This window comes from Astyanax mexicanus, chromosome 1, assembly GCF_023375975.1.
Source record: "Astyanax mexicanus isolate ESR-SI-001 chromosome 1, AstMex3_surface, whole genome shotgun sequence".
NCBI lineage: Eukaryota > Metazoa > Chordata > Actinopteri > Characiformes > Acestrorhamphidae > Astyanax > Astyanax mexicanus.
The window spans coordinates 116,521,688-116,534,863 of record NC_064408.1 but is presented as its reverse complement, the minus strand read 5'-3'; the positions used below and the strand labels follow the sequence as shown (position 1 = coordinate 116,534,863).

The following is a 13,176-nucleotide window of genomic DNA, read 5'->3' as shown; positions in this document are numbered from 1 at the left end:
TTTTTAATTTGGTAAAATTAAAGAAACTCATAATTTTAAGTGGTTTCTTATTTTTCTTTAAAACTGTATATAATATATGTTTCAAATTGTCAACTGATTTACTGAAATAAAGTAACTTCTCAATGATATTATATATATATTTTTAGATGCATTAGTATTAGCTGAGACAAGAACCATTTATTCCTAGTGTTTTGTTAGCAAAGTTAGCTTAGCATCTCCTTTCCAAACTAAAGAACCAAAGTTAACTTGATTAAAGTTGAGCAGTAACTTGTTTTCTGGCCGAAGTCTTCAGCTGAAGTGGATAATTTAGCTCTTAGCAGGAATGACTGGGAGCACTGGGGTTGCGTCTGTAATTGGCGTAGGCTATTATGTGTAATTAGCATTTCTTGCTGTGTTCTACTTAGCATGATCTTTGGATAATTTTACACCCACACAGAATTTAGGACACCTGTTCCAGTGTCTTGGAGATTCTGGGTTTCATTTTGACTTTCAGAGACATTTTTTTCAGTGGGGACAAAGTTTGGACATTCTTAATCCTTTTTTTCCCCTACATTGTAAATGAATACTGAAGTGATCCAGACTATGAAGGAAGACATAAGGAATCATGTAGTAACTTAAAAGTGTTAAACAAACCGAAATACAAAATACTGTGAAGAAGCATTTAGGTGCTCTTATCTGAGGCTGGTAACTCTGATGAACTTATCCTGTACAACAGAGGAAACTCTTGCTCTTCCTTTCCTGAGGCAGTCCTGATGAGTGCCAGTTCCATCATAATGTTTTAGATGGTCTTTGTGACTGCACTTGAGGATATCTTTTACCTGTAACTCTACCTCTTCACTACTTTACAACTGATGCTCTCAAACACATTAAGAGACAAGAAATTCAAGTAATTAACTCTTGATGAGTTCAGCACAGCTGTTAACTGAAAGCCTGAATTCCAGGTGACTCTACCTCATAAAACTGACTGAGAAAATCCAGCTATAGATGTGCAAAACTGTCATCGAAGCAAGAGGTGCTACTTTGAAGAATCTAAAATATAAAACATATTCTGTTTTTTTTCCGGTGTAAAATGAACTTTTGGTGTAGTAAAACATGATAAAGAGTACTAATATTTGTTGAATAGCACACCTCCATTCACCTGCAGTTTTCCAAGATCCAGTACTTTTTTACAGTTTGGCCAAAAATGCTTTAGAATGGATGATATGGGGCATATTTTGCCCCTGCAGATAAATTGCCTTTTACATGGTTATTCAGGCTCAAAGTAGCTCCACACCTCATTGGTAGAATCTGGAAAGCCACAAGTGCACTAGAAGCTTTTAAAAAAACACTGTTTACAACTCGTAGCGTCTTCTAATCTCCAGGAGCCGCCATCTTTTACCATTACCTTAAGATGTAGGTTAAGCTACGGATTCTGAACAGTGTTTTTTAATGGTATTAATTTATTTAAAATGAGGCATTAAGTTAAAGCCCCACTAAGCAGGATTTGCTTGATTTTTTATCTTTTTAAAGAAGTAAAATTACAGCTTGAAACTAACTGCAGCGCTGCATTGAGGTGTAATAGGAGGAATAGCGAACCTTTAGTTCTAACAGTTCTACAAGGACTACTGGTTCATTCTTTACAAACTAACATACAGACACTCTGGCAGAAGCTGGAAAGAGACCGAATATGTCTGTGAAAGCCAGAAAACGAGAAAGAGAAACTAATCCGCCTGAAATATTTATTACACTCTGCAACTGTAGGGGGAGCCTACGAGCACAAAATCTCAATCCTACCTAGTGGAGCTTTAATAATGCCTCATTTTAAATGTCAGGGCTCTCCAGATTCTACCAATGAAGTGTGGAGCTACTTTGAGTCTGGAAAACAGTATAAAAAGGGATTTATCTGCAGGGGCAAAAAATATCCCTTTAAAACCCATTCTAGACTGTGTGGACCAGCTGCACAAGTTTGCTGGATCTCAGAAAGCTGCGGGAGAGCGGAGATTAATACTCTTTATCATGTTTTACTACACCAAAAGTTAATTTTACACTGGAGTTCTCCTTTAACAATTTTTTTGATTAATAAATAATTCCATATGTTGTTTTTTTTTTCATAGTTTGGATTACTTAGAAAAAGAAACACTGAATTTAAGGTGTGTCCAACTTTTTTACTGGTAGTGTAAGTAATGCGTTATTCAGTATGATGTGTTATCTACCTTTTTTTTTGACACGCCCATGTTCAAAGGTTTGTTTCTTCTGTATCCATGTTTAAATATTTGGTCAGTTCATATCCAGACTCAAAGTAGCTCCACACCTTCTTGCTAGAATCTGGAGAGACGTGACATTTAAAACAAAGCATTAATAACTTAAAAAGTGCAGAAGAAGCTTATTAGAAACCACAGTTTACATTCCATAGCGTAACCTATTCTCCTAACCCAACCTAAAGTCCTGGTCAATACAGTCAAGGCGGTGATTAGGTTACGCTACAGGTGTAAAAAGTTATTTATTTGCAGGGGCAAAATATGCCCCATATCATCCATTCTAAAGCATGTTTGGAGAAACTGCACAGAATTACTGGATCTCAGAAAGCTGCCGGAGAGCGGAGGTGTGCTATTCAACAAAGGTAAGTACTTTTTTTATCCCGTTTTACTACACCAAAAGTCCATTTTCTCTTTTAAATGAGTTCTCCTGTAAATGCTTTTTGGTCGTATCCTATTTAAAGTGAATGCACTCTGAAGCAGCTACTGCTGTGATTATACTAGTTCAGTGGTGTCCAAACTACGGCCTGCGGGCCATTTGCGGCCCATTTCCTTTTTTGGAGCGGCCCGTGAGGTATTTTAGAAATAGAATGAAAGTTGGCCCGCTGTTAAGCAGGTTTTTATAATGTGAGATTCAAAGTATGAACGCTAGGTGTCAGGAACGGGCCAAAGAGTCTAAAAGCAGAGAGAGTGCGCATTTCTAGCGCAGAAAAACGGGCCAAAGAGTCTAAAAGCGGAGAGAGTGCGCACTTGTAGTGCAGAAAAATGGGCCAAAGAGTCTAAAAGCGGAGAGGGTGCGCAGTTGTAGCGCAGAAAAACGGGCCAAAGAGTCTAAAAGGGGAGAGGGTGCGCAGTTGTAGTGCAGAAAAATCGGACAAAGAGTCTAAAAGCGGAGAGGGTGCGCAGTTGTAGAGCAGAAAAATCGGACAAAGAGTCTAAAAGTGGAGAGGGTGCGCACTTGTAGTGCAGAAAAACGGGCCAAAGAGTCTAAAAGCGGAGAGGGTGCGCACTTGTAGCGCAGAAAAAACAGAAAAAGAGTCTAAAAGCGGAGAGTATTATATAAGACCAATTGGTATTGTACTTTTGCCAGTGTGCCAAGTCCTGCTGGAAAATGAAATCCGCATCTCCATAAAAGTTGTCCACGTTTCTGCAATCAGTGATGGGAGCTGCGTCTGTGGTTGAAGACAACATTTAAATTTAACACATCCATCAAAACATTCATACCTTCATACTCTATTACTGTTATTCTGTGAAGGGATACTAGGTTCTGAAGCTCTGGGGAAGCGTGTAAATATGTTCTTCATCTTGTGTAACCAGTTTGAACAGTTTTTATTGAGCAGGGCGGAGCTCTGCATTTTATTTTATTAGATCATTTTAATAAAAGCCTAAGTATATTTAGACAATGAACTTCCTCTGAATTTCCCACCAGCACTACAGACTGCTCTCAGACAGAGGTTATAGCTGTAGGATCATCTGCACAGAATTTATCTCATCACAGGCTGTGTGTGAATGTAAACCTGTACAGCTCTGATTCTCCGTTCCCGTGAGATCTGCACTTTACGCTTTCTCCTGGCTGGAAACACCTGGAAGGTGGTGAGCTATGTCTATGTTTTGTTTTTCGAATGTGTGAAATAACATTCAGATTTGTTATTGCAGTTTTGATTAAACCTCTCATTTCGTTGTTAATCAATTGGGTACCACTTTAAAATAAGACTACCTTTATAAAGGGTTTATAAATGGTTTACAATTAGTTTATTAATGGTTACCAATACATTGTTTCTCACATGGTATTTTCACTAGATAGATATATAGATAGATCTCTTTCTCTCGCTTATCTTTCTCTATTTCTTTCTCTCTCTCTAGGTCTTCCTCTGTCTCTTGTCTTTCTTTCTCTCTCTAGGTCTTCCTCTCTATCTTTCTCTCTTTCTCTCTCATCTTTCTTTCTTTCTCTCTAGGTCTTCCTCTCTATCTCTGAATGAATGAATTTCAGCTTATATAGCGCCTTTCTAGAAACCCAAGGACACTTTACAATTAACACGTTTTACACACAAGCACATTACACATCAACACTCATCCACACACCGGTGAGAAGCGGCAGCGAATACCGCACAGCGTACTCTCAACCAGAAACAACCCCGTCCACTTGGAGGACTGCATCTGGCACTACAGCATTTACCCAGGACAGAGTGCCAGTCCATATCTGGGCACTGATATACACACATTTACACACACACAAACCTACATACATACCACACACATTTACACACACACAAACCTACATACATACCACACACTTTTACCCACACACAAACCTACATACATAGCACACACATTTACACACACACAAACCTACATACATACCACACACTTTTACACATACACAAAAGATCAATTTAGAGTATTCAAATTTTCTGGACAATTTAGAGTATCCAATTTACCTGATCTCCATGTTTTTGGACTGTGGGAGGAAACCCACGCAGACACGGGGAGATCATGGAAACTCCACCCAGATAGGGACTTGAACCCAAGACCCCAGTGCTGGGAAGCGAACGTGCTAACCACTAAACCACCGTGCCGCCCACCCCTCTCTCTTTCTCTCTCTTATCTTTCTCTATTTCTTTCTCTCTCTTTCTCTGTCTCTTGTCTTTCTTTCTCTCTCTCTAGGTCTTCCTCTCTATCTCTATCTCTCTCTTGCTCAGTCTGTCTTTCACTCAGTGTCTTTCTTACTCTCTTGTCTTTCTCTGTCTTTCTGTCTCCGTCTTATCTTACACTTTTGTCTCTCTTTCTCTCTGTAGGTCTTCCTCTCTTTCTCTTCTCCCTCTCTCGCTTTCTCTCTCTTTTTCACTCTGACTCTCTCTCTCTCTCTCTCTCTCTTGGTTTTGTTCTCTTTTTCTTCTCTCTTTTTCTTTCTCTCTCTTTTGTCTTTCTCTTCTCTGTCTCTCTCTCTCTCGCTCTCGGTTTTACTCGCTTTCTCTTCTCTCTCACTCAGTCTGACTCTGTCTCTCTCTCTTGGTTTTATTCTCTTTTTCTTCTCTCTCTATCTTTCTCTCTCTCTCTTGTCTTTTTCTCTTTCTCTTCTTTGTCTCTCTCTCTCAGTTTTACTCGCTTTCTCTTCTCTCTCTATCTTTACCTATCTCTCTCGCTCAGTCTGACTCTCTGTCTTTCACTCTATGCCTCTCTCTCTCTCTCTCTCTCTCTCTTGTTTTTCTCTTTTTTCTCTGTCTCTCTCTCTTGGTTTTACTCTCTTTCTTTTCTCTCTCTGTCTCTCCCTATTTCTCTCTCTGTCTCACTCTCTGTCTCTCACTTTGTGTTTCTCTCTCTTGTTTTTCTCTGTTCTCTCTGTCTATCTACCTTGTTTTTTCTCTCTGTCTTTCTATCTTCCTCTATGTCTTACTCTCTTGTCTTTCTTTCTCTCATTCTCTAGGTCTTTCTTTCTTTCTCTTCTCTCTTTTTCTCTCTGTATCTAACTCTCTTTCTCTCCCTCTAGGTCTCTCTCTCTTTCTTCTGTCTCTCTCTCTTTCTTGTATTTCTCTCTTTCTTTTCTCTTTCTATTTTTCCCTATCTCTCTGTCTCACACTCTCTCACCCTGTTTCTCTCTCTCTCTCTCTCTCTTTCTTGTATTTCTCTCTTTCTCTTCTCTTTCTATTTTTCTCTCTCTCACACTCTGTCTCACCCTGTCTCTCTCTCACTTTCTCTCTCTGTCCTTTACTTTGTTTCTCTCTCTTGTTTTTCTCTCTGTCTTTCTCTCTTTATGTCTTTCTTTTATTCCTGTATATGTCTGTCGGTTTCTCTTTTCTCTCTCTCCTCTCTCTCTCTCTCTCTCTCTCTCTCTCTCTCTCTCTTTCTCTCTCTGTCCCTTACTCTGTTTCTCTCTCTTGTTTCTCTCTCTCTCTCTCTCTCTCTGGGTTGTAAATTGTTAATTTACTTTTACCAGTTTTTAATGTGCTTACGTAGCTTTCTTTTTATATAATTATAATTGTAATGCTGGTTCAACTTTAATATATTTTAAATTCTAAAACTGACTAATTCTAAAGTCTAAACTCACAGTCATCTTTTTACACTTGGAGATTTAAGCAGTTGTTCACTGAAACTGGGAGTTTTCTCACATCCCAGCGTTATTTTAATCATGCTGTTGTAATTTACCCAGCAGCTAATGCTTCAGGATGGGGCAGAGACTCTTCATTTGTGGAGCGTTTCTTGGTTTCAGTCTGGTTCTTCAGTTCGTGAAGACTGGGTTTCAAATAGTTGGAGAAGATCAGAATGGTGTTTACACTGGATACAATGTGTCTGCATGGAGAACAGGTATGATTAAAGCTGAAGTCCTTATTCTGTAAATAAAAACTGTTAAACAATCCAGAATCTGTTTTATACTTTAGATTTAGATTCTACGTAGCACATTTATCTTTGTGGACAGATCTGCACACTCTTGGTATTTCAATCTCAGAGTCTTCATGAGGTAGAGTCACCTGGAATAGTTTTCTCAATGTCTTGAAGGAGTTTCTGGAGGTGCTTGAAAATTAGTTGCTGCTTTTCCTTTATGCTGTGAAGCTCCAGCTCATCCCTAATCAACCATCTAATTTGATCAGGTTTAGATCAGGGGATTGTGGAGGACAAACACTTTTTTACTCTTTACTACATAATTCCATATGTGTCCTCTAAACGTTTTCATGTCTTTAATATGAATCTACAATGTAGAAAATAGTTTAAAAATATATAAATAAATGAAAACATTTATTTTGTCCATTAGAAGCTTATCATACTTAACTTATCTTGTATACTTTCCTACCTGTGTAAAAACACTTATTTTAACCTCGTTAACTGATTAAAAAAAAAAAAGGACCATCACACCACATGCACCACTAACAATATAAACAATTTAAGTGTATGAAGAGTAACCTTTATAAAATGAATAGGATGTTTAAACATTCAAATCACGTACAAATAGCTCAAGGACTTAATGGTTATTGCTTGATGAAACAAGACCTAAAGTTAAACAAAGAAACTTCCTGTTTAAGAACCTGATCATTCATGTCTTTCCGCAGAAGAGCTTTTTCATTGTGCAACATTTTTACTGTAATAATGACTGTAGACATTTCATACATTTTAAAACCTTACATTGGTGAAGTTAACATGTTTAAAATAATATTGCAAAGTGATTATAAACAGTTTATAAATCACATTTCTTACTTTTATACATAGATACGAATCACAAAGTTTATTAACAAAGCGGCTGGACATACAGGAATTGTGAGGGACAGGCAGGTTCAGAAACCAAATAGCAGCAAATATAAACATCATACCAGAGAGAGTAGTCAGGCAAGCCGGGGTCAAACACGAGATATCCAAAACTATAAAAGCGGTAGGCAAGAGAGTGGTCAAAAAATACATAAAAAATATAGCCGCAAGCGGCAATCTGCGGGTTCAAGCACCAACTGGCACAATGGGGCCTACTAGAGCATAGAATGGTGTTGTGTAAAAAGGGCTAATATGATTGGAGATGCCCTGTCACATTTAGAGATAATCAAGTTTTTCACCTGTTATTAATGTTGAGCAGAGGCCTGTCAACATCAGTGCTAAAATTCACATGCAAATCTATTGAAGTTTGTAGGATATTCATCAAGTGAGTTAGAACTAGTCAAAAGGTGTCTACATGCTATTGGTATTGATCAGTTGGCTTCAACCAGAATGTTCACAAAGTGGTATTCAGATTGACCTTTGAACCTTTGCAAAACAAGCTGAAATATTTGACCAAACAAGTTTACATTAACACAAAGGAGTGCATTGTCTGATATGACATGTAATTACAAAGTTATTCTAAATCTAGTTCTGAATTTAATGGTGCTTCATCAAGCACCAACTGGCACAATGGTGCCTACTAGAGCAGAGGATGATGATGTGTAAGAAGGTCTAACACAATTGGAGACACTCTGTCACATTTAGAAATGATCAAAAGTCTTTCACCTGTTATTAAGCTCTTTGACATTGTGAGATTACAGCAAATTCTGCAGAGTTACAGCAATTTAGGTTAGAAATTCCAAGAACGCTCAGATTGCTTGATGCCTGGAGAGTATTGTATGCGAAATTTTCACAAATGTTTTTAATGAATATTTACCTAGAGATTCTACAGTGTGCAACAAGACCGAAATGCAGGTGATAGGCCAAATATCCAGAGAGTAGTTTCAATATAGCTATTTTCAAACAATTAGCAATCATGAATAAACAAAGCACTTTTTAAGCATAGTTGTATTGACAAATTTGTCAGAGCCACTGTATTAAATATGGCAAAAACAATTAGATGTCAAAATAGTACAGCATGATTGACACATACTAGATTTTTTGGAACAGCGCCCCCCAGTGGCCGGATTGTTTCAGCACTTTGCAGGTCACTACAGTGTCTCCACCTGAACATAACTGCCAAGTGTCATCCAGATTGGGCAATATTAAGCCAGCCAAAATGTCTGCTGAATGCTCATTGGCTGATGGTGTTCAGCCATGTTGATTGATTAAGTTGCCCTTTGAACATCTTTTAGATGCTGTATGAAAGATTCTGCATGCAAAGTTAGGAAATAAGAAAATATAGAAGAAATATAAGAAAATAAGTTACTTTTAATACCTGTATTTACCTTTTCAGATAATTTGGCGAAGCAGTTGAGCAGAAAAGTGCGAGTGCTGTGTTGGGTCATGACCGCGCCCCAGTACCTGAAGACCAGAACTCAGCATGTCCGTGCGACCTGGGCTCAGCACTGCAACGCCGTGCTCTACATGAGCTCTGAGACCTCGGACTTCCCCACTGTGGGCCTCAACGTCTCCGAGGGCCGGGACCAGCTGTACTGGAAGACCATCCGCGCCCTCCAGTACATCCACACCCATCACCTCCACACCGCTGACTGGTTCCTCAAGGCGGATGACGACACGTTTGTTGTGATGGAGAACCTGCGGCGCTTCCTCTGCAGGCAGGACACTGAGCAGCCGGTCTACTTTGGCCACAGGTTAGAACCTTTAGCATAGAGCTCTTCATGATATTGGCCCTTAGACTTGGCAAAGCTACATGGCAAAAGTAGTCCTGCGCAGACCTCTATCAGGTTGGACAAGTGGGAAGTCAGTAACTCAGAGGAAGGCAGAGAGATGGAATTAGTTTTGACTGGATTTGTGGAGAACAGAAAATATAAAACAGTATCAGAGTGTGGCTTATGACTCCGGCAGATAATAAACAAAACATCCTAACTTAAAAGAGAGAGCCAGAAGGTAACATAGACACGGAGGCACCCTGAAACACCGGCATCCACCCACTCCACCGTCCGTCCACAAACCTGAGTGACTGCATGCATTGTGTTGTAGTGGATAACAGCACCAGCAACTCAGTTTACCACAATTCCCTGTGTCCACAAATCCCTGGATCTGCAACCTTGATCTAAAGGGAAAAACATTAATTACCAAAAGCTAAACTAAACAAGTAATTGTATATTTTTCGCACTATAAGATGCCCCTGAGTATAAGGCGCACTCTGAATGAACGTCTATTTTCTGGCATTGTGCAACAGTTGGAAGGAACAGGGGTGTTGCTCTGTAAAGCTAAGTTAAGTAAATAAAACTGTAATAATAAAAAAAAAACATTTTCTTTTAAAGTCAAATGAGCGCTGGATATTACTCTACACAGATTTCTCTCCTGAAAACTTTATTTGGGTGAGCAAAGAGCTTAAAGGTTAAAGAGTCTGTGCAGCAGATATAAAATAAAGATTAAAAGACGTACAATTAGACAAATGGGGAGATACAATAATGTGCAATCACAAATATTCAAATGTTGCTCATCTCTTTTAAAATAGCAAAGTAATTAATCCACCTCTGATTGAGGTCATGCATGTTACTGCCTATTTCCCTCTGCATGGAAAGCATGGCAGGTGCATCCAGATCGTGTCCCAATACAGGGGTTGGACAATGAAACTGAAACACCTGGTTATAGAACACAATAATTTATTGTCCCGACGGACAGTTCTGGTGGAAACAGGAGAGTTGTATTGGTTACAGATGTGTCAGCAAGACGTGCACCAACAATTTTTTCCCCTTTATTTGAACTCTGGTATGTCACCCATAATGTTGTGTGCATTGCAGTATTTAGAGCAGAACTGTGCTCTTACCCTGCTAATTGAACCTTCACACTCTGCTCTTACTGGTGCAATGTGCAATTAATGAAGATTGAACACCAGGCTGCTCCAATTTAGCCATGAAACCTCCCACACTAAAATGGCAGGTGTTTCAGTTTCATTGTCCCACCCCTGTACTTTTGTCCATATAGTGTATGATGCAAATTCTGTACTGTTAATATTTAAAGTAGATCATCTTCTGTCTGAACACTCTTCCACAGGTTCAGGGTTTTCATCAAGCAGGGCTACATGAGCGGTGGAGCGGGGTACGTCCTGAGCAGAGAGGCGCTGCGGAGGTTCATCCAGGGCTTCAGCTCGGGCCGGTGCACCCACACCAGCTCGGTGGAGGACTTGGCCCTGGGCCAGTGCATGGAGACCATGGGGGTGAAGGCTGGAGATTCCAGAGATGAGGAGCAGAGGGAAGCATTTAACCCCTTCAGACCAGATCAGCACCTCCTAAATCCAGGCACCAAGAAACCAACATTCGAATACAGCTACTACCCTAAAATACGAGTGAGTGTCCAGACACTGGCCACTTTATTAGAAACACCTACCTACCACCTTGTGCTTCCACTCACTGGCCACTTTATTAGAAACACTTACTACCACCATGTGCTTCCACTCACTGTGGCCACTTTATTAGAAACACCTACCTACCACTATGTGTTTTCATTCACTGACTACTTTTTAGAAATATCTACCACCACCTTGTGCTTTCACTCACTGGCCAGTTTATCAGAAACACCTTCTTTACAGGTGCACAGTTTAGGTGTGCTGCTACAGACTGTTGTCCATCTGTTACTGCACGTTTAATCAGAGGTCATTTTCCGGCCGCAGGACTGCGGGTGACAGGATACTATTTGGGTGGCAGATCATTCATGACCAAGTCGCCAAGTACCGATTATTTCCGCACGGCCTGGTTGACAAAATTCCACCATCCAAAAGCCAAGAGTGGCTCTGTGAGCAGAAACTGATCACTAATTAAGCGCCAACCAAAAACTGTGCATCAACAGATGGGGTACAGTATCTAACTGTCTGTTCACCAGCAAAGTAGAGCAGACCAACGACACGCAGTGTCACTGAGGCGAAGAACTAAAAGTGGATATAGTACCAATAGTGCCCTCTTGTGGAGAACCTTCAGCCTGCTAAACATGAGTGGGTGACTGACTTAAAGTTAGGCTAAAAAGGGTGCAAGCTTTCTATATAAAAGCTTGGTTTGGCATGTTATTAGCAACCATAATGCCATAAGTGTGTGAAGCTAAAGCTTACCTTTGGGGGTGGGAGATATGCAGGGGCATGCAGTTCTATAGACCTTTAAAATGCGTAGTGTTACGAGTACTAGTGCCTCTCAAAAATGCACTGAATAGAATATAGTTGAAAAGTTACTTTATTTGAATAATTTAGTTAAAAATGTGAAACTCATATATTATACAGATGTATTAAACACACAGAGTGATCTATTTTAAGTATTTTTATTTTTTTTATTGTTGATTATGGCAGCAGATGACATGTCTCTCCAAACCATCACTGATTGGTAGAAACTTCACACTAGACCTCAAGCAGCTTAAACTGTGTGCCTCTCCACTCTTCCTCCAGACTCCCTTTATTTTCAAATAAAATGCAAAATTTAGCTCTGCCTGCGATCTGCAGCCTCTGGACTACATTGCCCAGGATGCACCACACAACCCACATTGTGCTCAATCCCGGTCACTCAACACATGACACTTTAAGGAAGCAGATCACCTGAGTACTAGTCACATAGTTTAGCCCTATATAAGGGGTGCATTTGCTCTTAGTCTTTGCTGAGTATTGACAGTTTATCCTCATACAAGGTGTTTTTCCATAGCCTGTGTTTATCTCTCGTTTTTGACCTTGTTTTGCTTGGTGCCATTGCAAATTTAGTTTAGTGCCTTTCCTATTACTTATTTGCAAATATTTTTAAAACATTAATATTAAGAATCCATTTGTGCAAAGGGCATCAAAATGGCTAGCGTCTTTACATTTTCACACTGTTCATGATTCATTAACATAGTGTAAGTAATAGTTATTGTGTGTGTGTGTGTTTGTGTGTGTGTGTGTGTGTGTGTGTGTGTGTGTGTGTGTGTGTTCACAGGGCCCAGGCTGCTGCTCAGATTTTGCCATAAGCTTCCATTACATCAGACCAGAGCAGATGTATGAGCTGCAGTATTACACCTATCACCTGCATCCTTTCGGATACAAATACAGATTCAACCCTGCCGACACACTCAACTGCACAGCGGACTATTCACACAGTTAATACTCTCAACTAAAACGGGATTTTCTACATAACTCGGTACTTATGATGTAAATAGTCATCATTTGATGACAAATAGTTCAATTTAGGGAAGCTTATTGACTGATTTTTCTACAGTGTAAGTAAATATGTGTCTTTATGACTGCAAAACAGATATAAACATTTTAATTTAATATCAAAACCCACCAGTGAACCTACCCGTGCCTTTTAAATTTTATATACAACATCACAAAAAGTGTTATATTATATGTTATATATATTATATATTATATATATCTATGTAAATGAACAATAAGTTACAATTTAATACAGTTAAAATATTGCTCCTTGTTTGATTACATTTTTACTCATTTATAAAGCACACCATCACTCAACAAAATAGACAATGTGAATAAACCTGGCTGTCCCAAAGATTTTTTTTTTTCCTTAACTCTCCTGTTATGTTCATTTGTCAGGAACAGCAGTGGTGTTCCAGGGTCATTTTAAACTGGTGCATGTTTAATTATCCAAAAAATGTCTGAAACCCA

General features: G+C 39.3%; 1 protein-coding gene across 1 annotated transcript; it reads left to right on the top strand.

Annotated features, from left to right (window-relative positions):
- Positions 1-6,389: 6,389 nt before the first annotated feature.
- Positions 6,390-12,897, top strand: c1galt1b (core 1 synthase, glycoprotein-N-acetylgalactosamine 3-beta-galactosyltransferase 1b). Its single transcript, XM_015604004.3, has 4 exons — positions 6,390-6,536; positions 8,866-9,223; positions 10,596-10,887; positions 12,488-12,897. Exons 1-4 carry the CDS (start codon positions 6,398-6,400, stop codon positions 12,650-12,652), a joined length of 954 nt encoding a protein of 317 aa, XP_015459490.3. The 5' UTR covers positions 6,390-6,397; the 3' UTR covers positions 12,653-12,897.
- The last annotated feature ends 279 nt before the right edge of the window (positions 12,898-13,176 follow it).